A 9396-nucleotide genomic window follows, 5' to 3' on the forward strand; every position below is an offset into this window, starting at 1 on the left:
GTAATAAGTTATTATGAAGAAGAAACATGTAGGTAACATATTCTGTTTTAAATGCTTAAAAAGTGGTATTTCAAGGGGAACGGTAGGTCATATGTAATTCAATACAATACAAATAAGTAAAACATTGTTACACAACTTTGTCATATTTCCTAGAAATCTAATTAGCCTACATACAGTATTTAAACTTTTCTTCACTCTTTCGTCAATTGACAAATACAGTTTCTAAATTGCTTGCAGCCATCCATATCATTAGTAGGTTATGTAAGTACTTTCTTGGAATTTTCAGCAGGAACAGCTTCATAATAATGACCATAAAGTCAGAATTGACTGAAGAGTTAATTGACATTGGGAGAATTGTTGGCAATTTGTCTTTTCACTATAAAAAAATACTTTTGATGAACAGCTTGTTATTCTATCACCAAAGGGTTTGTTTAATAAGATAATGTATGGGTATGTACAGTGTGAGGATGTGCTACCTATTTTTTAGTCACAGTGTCCTTGTGGAACACGGTCATCCAGCTTAGCTCAATGCTAGGCATGGATCTCCACACTTGGATATGAGGGTCACAGCAGATTCCTTCACTAAGGCCATTGGCGTAGAACAAAGGACAGAGGGTGCGATCCAGAGGTAGGTACCACCCTCCCAATGTCTTAATGTTATGTCCACACCATACACCTAGGGTTATATCAGCCCCTCACCTGCCCCCCCGCCACCAGCCCACCAATCCTCTCATCCTTTGAGCACCTTCTCCTTTAGCAGGTCCAATATGACCTGTCTTTCCTGGCTCTCCAGCTCGAACCTCCTCTCCCTCTCCTTCCTCTCCGCCCCCAGCCTCTCTCTCTCCAGCATGATCTTACTCCTCTGGATCTCTAGCTCCTCCCTCCTCAGCGATAGCTCCTCCTCCCGCAGTCGTTGTTCCGCCTCCGAGCGCTTCTCCAGGAAGCTGAGGATCTCTGAGTAGGTCTGGCAGCAGCATTGGCAAGGCTGCTTGGCCATGGGCGCCGCCGAGACTAGCGAGAGCTCCGCCAGGTCCTCCTGCTCCTCCTCGGGCTCTGGGGTCATGGGGACTGAAGGGGGCAGGGAGGGGAGAGAATAGAGAGGGACATAGTTGAGATGGGGAGGATAAAGTCTAAAAAGGTCAACGTTTTTTGGTGATCATTACTTTGGTCTGTAGTCATTCTTAACATTTTTGGAGGAGCAAACATGTCACTCTGAGAGTCTCTTGAGTACAGACAGAGGTGGGGCAAGGGCAGGCCACCTAAAACAGGAGAATATTGTTTTAGGTGGGGCAAGGGCATTCTAAAACAGGAGAATACTGTTTTAGGTGGGGCAATGGCATTCTAAAACAGGAGAATACTGTTTTAGGTGGGGCAAGGGCAGAGCATTCTAAAACAGCAGAATACTGTTTTAGGTGGGGCAAGGGCAGACCATTCTAAGCAATTGCAGGAGAACCACTGGTTTGGTCACAGTAGGGCTATAATAACAGTATTCTCTTCAGGTGTGTGTCCTATTTCCTTCCCCCCTTTGGATATGATCACAGATCTAAGTTATTCTCTCACCTCACAGATCTTAACAGACTTGGATGGGGTTCTTACCTTTGGGTTGTCCTGTTTGTGTGGAGATAATGATGGGTTTGTCCTGCTCTGGTAGACTAGCCAGCTCTTCCAGGGCTCGTTTCCTGAGTTCCTCATCCTGGTACTTACTCTCCCCACTGGCCAGAAGACCCTTCTCTGCCTCCAGCTCCAACACCTCATGGAGTAGGTCTTCTTTCTGGGCATACAGCCTCTCTGTCCCAAACCTGAACACATACAGGCACATAAGCATGAACAGACACAGACACACAGGGTTGGGTATCAGCTTCTAATACATACCTCCTATTAAGCCTTGTGTAGACTCTTGTGTATGCATGTCTAATGTCAACTTCTGGCCAGTCTTGACCAACCTGCGTAGGCTGGGGAAGTCCTGCTTCTTGTAGTAGTCCAGCAACAGCATGGTCCTCTCCCTGCAACGCCGGGCATCCACCTCAAAGCTCTCGTCCTGCAGGGCAGCAGTGATGATCTCCCCGACGCGGGCCCAGATACGACCCGACTCCTTGGAACAGAACGGGTTCTGAGCAATGACCTCACGGAGCAGCAGGATGTCGTGGCGGGCGGAGAATCGCACCTGTCGCTTGCGGGGAGTGGTGGAAGGACCGGCGAGGGAGAAACCTGGGGAGAGGAAGGGGGACGGAAAAAGTGAGAGGCGATATCTAAGTCGTAGACTATTGGTATAGAATCCTCATATGACCTTTGCCAAGAGGTTTGGGCCTTAGTATACTTATCCTGTAACACTCGTTCAAGCTTCACTGACTGTTCCTCCTCAATTGCTACATCAGAAATTAGATAGACAATCCAGATGGTAAGGAAATAACTCCACTGGTAGGCCGCCTAGTTTATACAATCTTGATGCATAGGCTAGGAAGTTCAACATGATGTTTCATAGGGAGCTGCAAGATAAACTACTGGGCTGAATATAAGGGGTTCACATTGGTGAATGTTAGGGAAACATACCTGGGTTGTATACATTTTGGAAACCGATTCCGTTTAAGAAGGAAGCGTAAAGAAAACGGGTGGGGCTCTATTTGAATTTGTCCAAGAGAAGCTCTCGTTTGCGGTTCCGTTTGGAGTAAACGGTTTTGCAACAAGGCGAAACGATGTGTAACAGAATAGGCTATAATGATTACAACCCTGGCAAAGTATTTAATCATAAACGTAATTTAACTGTGAACGGCCTGTAGGCTATTTGTTGACGATTGGGGATCAGCTGTCATACAAAGCAAAGCCGATATTATCACTTTCACAGTCAAAGCAAAAGCCGAAGCCCCCTATTTGCCTGGTGATGTAGGATAGTTGCTAAAATGCTTTGCCATTCCAGGCACAAGTGCAAGCAGCACGGGTACCCATGCAGAGGCAACACAGTTAGAATATTAAAGTATACATGTTGCATTGTTTATTATGGGCCAGCGCGCGCACAGGAAAATCACACGAGCCGCATAAAAAATGACAAATGCTGGTTATGGATTTATGAACAATAAAATATGTAATGTCAGACGTAGCAGTTTATCTCGGGCTCACCACCGTTATTTGCCATCTCCACCACACGTTCCATATCTGCATATATCCGGGATCAGCTGATACACACAAAATGTTGAGGTCACAGTACACGTCCACTCACCAGTACCGGTTCCATTCTGACGTGTAACTCAACTTCTCTGGAAATCTGGCAAAACTGGCGAGTCGAAATTTGTGCAGGACCGCGGAGTGTCCACAAGATGGGGTCAAAGTACCGCGCGTAAAGTTTCTGGTATGTTCTGACAAGTGAAGTCAATTCCATCAGAGAAAAGGGTCTGGATGCTCTGTGCAATCCATGATACAAAACATATTCACTTGTGGCATGGTAACAGGCAATCTGGAATACATGGTTGACCTACATAAGATTGTTCTATTCTGCATCTGATACATTTTTATTGACCTTAAACAGTCAGAGTGAGTGTCACTTCAAATGTCATAATTCACCCTCCAGGTCAAGAGCTACTGAAATTATGTGTTGAATAATTACATTTGAATATCATCATTATTCAGGTGGTCTCTTACCTCCCACCTTTTGACCCCATCCACCTCGCTTACTTACACACACACACACGTCACTCTGCCCCCTGCAACTCTCTCACATTTTAGTCATGTGACAGGCGCTCTTAACCAGAGCGACTTACAGGAGCAATTAGGGTGAAGTGCCTTGCTCAAGGGCACATTGACCGATTTGTCACCTAGTTTGCCTGGAGATTCGAACAAGCGACCTTTCAGTTACTGGCCCAACGCAAGGCACTTGTCTTGTCACAGTGACTTGGAGCTAATGAAATCTACTGAGGTATTGGACAGGCTTAATGTGCTGTGTATAACACATCACCATAATAGTTATGCAATAGTCATTATAATGGTCTCTTCCCCATCAGACCAGAGTAGGCACACTCCTAAAAACACACATCTAGGATAGGCTCCCTACATATAGTGCACTACTTTTGACCAGTGCCCATCGGGCTCTGGTCAAAAGAAGTGCTCCCTGGTCAAAAGTAGTGCAAAAGTAAGGAATTAGGGTGCCATTCAGGACACTTAGAGATGACCTACTTGACCAGTGTCTCATTGAAGAAGACAAACGTACATCTACACTGAGTGTACAAAACATTAGGAACACCTAATATTGAGTTGCATCCCTTTTGCCGTCAGAATAGCCTCAATTCGTCAGGGCATGGACTACAAGGTGTCGAGTACTACTGCAATACCCATTCAAAGGCAGTTAAATCTTTTGTTTTACCCATTTACCCTCAGAATGGAATACGTACACAATCCATGTCTCAGTTGTCTCAAGGCTTAAAAATTATTCTTTAACCCGTCTCCTCTTCATTTAAACCAGCGATTTCCAACAGGTCGATCATAAGCTACCAGTAGCTCGTAGCCCGTAAGCTACCAGTAGCTCGTAGCCCACCTATGAGTAGCTCGCCAAACAATTCTGAAAGTACATGCAATTTTTACGTGTTCCACCGCAAACTGTCATAAACAAATCTCACAAGTATCAGACCCCTCAAGCTCCCCGCTACTATTTAATCAACACAACTTGACATTATCCCACCCCTGGATAGCCACTATTGGCTTAAAAAGCCAAACCTAACACAATATCTTCCAATTAATTTCTCCAGCAATATTGCCCCTGTCTGTCTGTGTGGTGCGCTCATGTGTCTATCACTCTGTGATAACCATCTTGTAGGTTGACAGAAATACTTTCTCCCAAAACCTTTTCAATGAATTAAGAATCTGACCCTTTTTTAAAAATGTACGCCTATAATGACATACCCAAATCTGACTGCCTGTAGCTCAGGACCTGAAGCAAGGATATGCATATTCATCAAATCAAACTTTATTTGTCACATGTCCCGAATACAACAAGTGGAAACTTTACCGTGAAATGCTTACTTACAAGCCCTTAACCGACAGTGCGGTTCAAGTAGACTCAAATAAGAAGTAATAATAAAGTCACACAATGAGAATAACAATACTGAGGTTATATACAGGGTGCACCGGTACCGAGTCAGTGTGCGGGGGTACAGGCTAGTAAAGGTAATCTGTACATGTAGGTGGGGGTGAAGTGACTATGCATAGATAATAAACAGCGAGTAGCAGAAGTGTACAAAAGGGAGGGGGGTCAATGTAAATAGTCCGGTGGCGATTGTATTAATTCTTCAGCAGTCTTATGGCTTGGGGGTAGAAGCTGTTGAGGAGCCTTTTGGTCCTAGACTTGGCGCTCCGGTACCGGGTAGCAGAGAAAACATTCTATAACTTGGGGGACTGGAGTCTCTGACTATTTTCTGGGCTTTCATCTGTCACTGCCTATTGTATAGGTCATGGATGGCAGGAAGCTTGGCCCCAGTGATGTACTGATTCCTTGATTCCATTTGAAAGGAAACACTTTGAAATTTGTGGAAATGTGAAATTAATGTAGGAGAATATAACACATTAGATCTGGTAAAAGATAATACAAAAAAAAAAACATGCATTAGTTTTTTTGTTTTTTGTTCCATCTTCTTTGAAATGCAAGAGAAAGGCCAAGCTTTCTGCCCATATCAGGTATGTCTATGTCCTGGGAAATGTTATTGTTACTTACAACCTCATGCTAATCACATTAGCCTACATTAGCTCAACCGTTATGCGGGGGGACTGATCCTGTAGAGGTTAAATGTTAACTGCAAAGTAGGCTTACCTGGCAAAAGTATATAATTTGTATCTATTATTCGTTAGTTGCAAACTTTGCCATGAAATGTGCAGCAGCAGTAGAGAACCACTGCTACACAAGCACATTAGATGGCACATTCATCACAAAATGTGTTAGTGTTCTTCCAGACCCATTTGTTTTCCTTCTGATGTGATTTAAGCATTGACATGGACTCAGAACATCCAATTTTGTTGTTTCTCTATCAACAATTGTCATTTTAAGAGTGAAAAAAAACAAAATCTAATAATAATAAAACAACAGTAAAAAATACATTTGAAAATAAGAGTAGCAAGGCTATATACAGACACCGGTTAGTCAGGCTTATTGAGGTAGTATGTACATGTAGGTATGGTTAAAGTGACTATGCATATATTATGAACAGAGAGTAGCATTAGCGTAAAAAGGACCCGGGGAAGAGTTGCATGGAGGAGTAGAGAAGAATGAGCAGCAAGCAACAACAACAAAAAAATGTGTCACTCTCGATATGTTAAACATTTTAAAATGAGCTAGAAAAGGTTGGGGACCCCTGATCTACACTAATTGAAGTGGATTTAACAGGTGACATCAATAAGGGATCAGAGCTTTCACCTGGTCAGTCTATGTCATGGGAAGAGCATGCCTTCCTAATGTTTTTTTACACTCACGCTTCGATCACACCGACAGCATCATTGCATTTTGGTACACCCGAATTTCCAATGAAACGCTGCGTTTGCCTTGCGTTGATGAGCGTTCTGTGTTGTGCATACGTTGGATTTATCGAACGTATGCGTCAAACTGTATGCGTAGACGGATTGACAGAAATGGTAGCAGAAGGTGAATGTTGAACTTTTGTTGCGACACATATCCAGATGCTGCGTACTATTTTTCCCAATGACGCCTGTCGGTGTGTTCGAAGCGTCAGTGTACATGTTGCTTACTTCCTGCAAGGTCTGAGATGGAGAGGCGATAATATGAATACTATCATACACCATCATCATAGACGCTAACTTGGCAAAAGCTACATTTGCACAGTACAAATGCTTTATACAGTACATGTATGAGTAGTCTGTGACTTGGTCTTCATAATCTAGTGAGATTTTGAACAAACCTTTGCCAATTGGCAATATGCTTTGTGTTACAGTAGATGTTAGTGTCCAATAACTTTATATTCCCACAGTAGAAAATTCTTTATACGCATACTATGCTATGAACAGTGTATTCTGTATGTATATGAGACGGTGGTTATTTAATTATGTCCATATAGGTTTTGACAAAGCCCTATATCACAGACTTATATTTGCTCACCCTAAGGCTGCATTTACACAGGCATCCTACTTCGGATCTTTATGACCAATCAGATCAGAGCTTTTGCTAATCAATCAATCAAATTTATTTTATATAGCCCTTCGTACATCAGCTGATATCTCAAAGTGCTGTACAGAAACCCAGCCTAAAACCCCAAACAGCAAGCAATGCAGGTGAAGAAGCACGGTGGCTAGGAAAAACTCCCTAGAAAGGCCAAAACCTAGGAAGAAACCTAGAGAGGAACCAGGCTATGTGGGGTGGCCAGTCCTCTTCTGGCTGTGCCGGGTGGAGATTATAACAAAACATGGTCAAGATGTTCAAATGTTCATAAATGACCAGCATGGTCGAATAATAATAAGGCAGAATAGTTTAAACTGGAGCAGCAGCACAGTCAGGTGGACTGGGGACAGCAAGGAGTCATCATGTCAGGTATTCCTGGGGCATGGTCCTAGGGCTCAGGTCCTCCGAGAGAGAGAAAGAAAGAGAGAATTAGAGAGAGCATATGTGGGATGGCCAGTCCTCTTCTGGCTGTGCCGGGTGGAGATTATAACAGAACATGGCCAAGATGTTCAAATGTTCATAAATGATCAGCATGGTCGAATAATAATAAGGCAGAACAGTTGAAACTGGAGCAGCAGCACAGCCAGGTGGACTGGGGACAGCAAGGAGTCATCATGTCAGGTAGTCCTGGGGCATGGTCCTAGGGCTCAGGTCCTCCGAGAGAGAGAAAGAGAGAAGGAGAGAATTAGAGAACGCACACTTAGATTCACACAGGACACCGAATAGGACAGGAGAAGTACTCCAGATATAACAAACTGACCCTAGCCCCCCGACACATAAACTACTGCAGCATAAATACTGGAGGCTGAGACAGGAGGGGTCAGGAGACACTGTGGCCCACTCCGAGGACACCCCCGGACAGGGCCAAACAGGAAGGATATAAGGTAATATAATATAATAATATATAAGCTAATAATTGGGCAAAAGATCAGAATTGGGCTGCCTGTGTAAAAGCAGCCAAAGTGGCACGTGGAAAGTCTGACAGACATTAGTGTGCAATTCAGTGTAGTGTTGATGGATGCCACACTTGGCTTTGTGCATACATCTGTCACCTTTCAAATGCTGTGACAGCTCTATCTCAACGGCAGGCAGGCTTTTTCTATAGACTCCATGGCACAATAAAACTGTCACCGTAGCCACCCCCCCCCCCCCCCCCCCCCCCCCCCCCTTTTGTCTAGCCAGCAGTTTATCAACCGTCTCTGGCTATGGCGAGCCACTGAGAGAATGTCAAATGTGGAATTCTCAATATCTTCAACGCAGATTGACCCCTTCAGTAGCAGGTTTCTTCAATCGTCTTGTGTTGGTCTGTCTGCATTGCACAAATCAAAGTGTAATTTCAAACCAGGCGATCCAAGGCTTTTGTTGAATTTACTTTTGAATGGTTTCATCAAGTTTTTTTATGAATCATTACATCCAATACAATTGAATCAGCGAGAAGTAAATACTCTATGACATATCATTTTAATTCATGTTTAACCTCCCTTATCAGGGAGTCCTCATAGGTTTGTGTAGCTGGTGGGACCGGAGGGCGGGGGGGGTCCTCAGAGATGGGAATGGGGGTCTACAATTTTAGTGGAGTACAATTTAAAAAATGACGTTCTCATGTGCAGCATCTTATCAGGCATAGAAAAGTTTGGGCAAAAAAGTTGTGAGTGGAGATTTCTTGACCTCCATTATTTATTTCATATCTTTCTCAATAGCCTGAATGCAAATGGTAACTTCTCTTTTTTACTCTCTCTCTCTCTCTCTCTTCTATCTGCTTTACCTGTCAAATGGTCAGGCACAATGTCCTGTGAGAGTCTGTGGAGAGACAGATGCTTCCTATAGCTTTTTCTGTCACAGTTTATACAGGCTCTCTCAGGAGACGACACAGAACCCCACCACGAGCGCACACACACACTCTTCGTTTCTTTGTTTCTTTCCTTCTCTGGTACTGGAACTGTCTTCTCTCTGAACCTCTGTGTTTGTGAGGACCTGATGGAATGATGGAGAGAGTGGGAGACAGGGGTGGAGAGAAAAGAGAGGAGGTAGAATAGAGATCATCTAGGACCTGTGTGCGTGTGTATGTGCATGCACGCACGTGCATGTGTGTGCATACATGTGTGTGTGTGTGTGTGTGTGTGTGTGCGCGTGCATGTGTTTGCGTGTGCGTGCACATTAGGTAGACAAAATGAAAGCGAGAAAGAGAGAGAGAAAGGGGGGGGAGGAGGGAGAGAGAGGAAAGTGTGTGAGAGGAAGGCGGGAGGACA

At 44.0% G+C, this 9396-nt stretch overlaps 1 protein-coding gene across 1 annotated transcript; it reads right to left on the reverse strand.

Annotated features, from left to right (window-relative positions):
- Positions 1–20: 20 nt before the first annotated feature.
- si:dkey-45d16.4 (scaffold attachment factor B1) lies at positions 21–3182 on the reverse strand. Its single transcript, XM_021568066.2, has 4 exons — positions 3115–3182; positions 1944–2208; positions 1597–1799; positions 21–1068 (listed from the first exon to the last, which is right to left on the reverse strand). The coding sequence occupies exons 1-4, from the start codon at positions 3146–3148 to the stop codon at positions 731–733; spliced, it is 840 nt and encodes a 279-aa protein (XP_021423741.1). The 5' UTR covers positions 3149–3182; the 3' UTR covers positions 21–730.
- Positions 3183–9396: the final 6214 nt, after the last annotated feature.

The sequence above is a fragment of the Oncorhynchus mykiss genome, chromosome 17, assembly GCF_013265735.2.
Source record: "Oncorhynchus mykiss isolate Arlee chromosome 17, USDA_OmykA_1.1, whole genome shotgun sequence".
In the NCBI taxonomy this organism is placed as follows: Eukaryota; Metazoa; Chordata; class Actinopteri; order Salmoniformes; family Salmonidae; genus Oncorhynchus; species Oncorhynchus mykiss.

Coding starts and splice junctions, on each gene's coding strand:
- si:dkey-45d16.4 (XM_021568066.2), bottom strand. CDS start 3,148: ATGGAACGTGTGGTGGAGATGGCAAATAACGGTG. Junction 2,209..3,114: donor GGAGATGGCAAATAACGGTG/GTGAGCCCGAGA, acceptor TCCTCTCCCCAG/GTTTCTCCCTCGCCGGTCCT. Junction 1,800..1,943: donor GACTTCCCCAGCCTACGCAG/GTTGGTCAAGAC, acceptor GTATGTGTTCAG/GTTTGGGACAGAGAGGCTGT.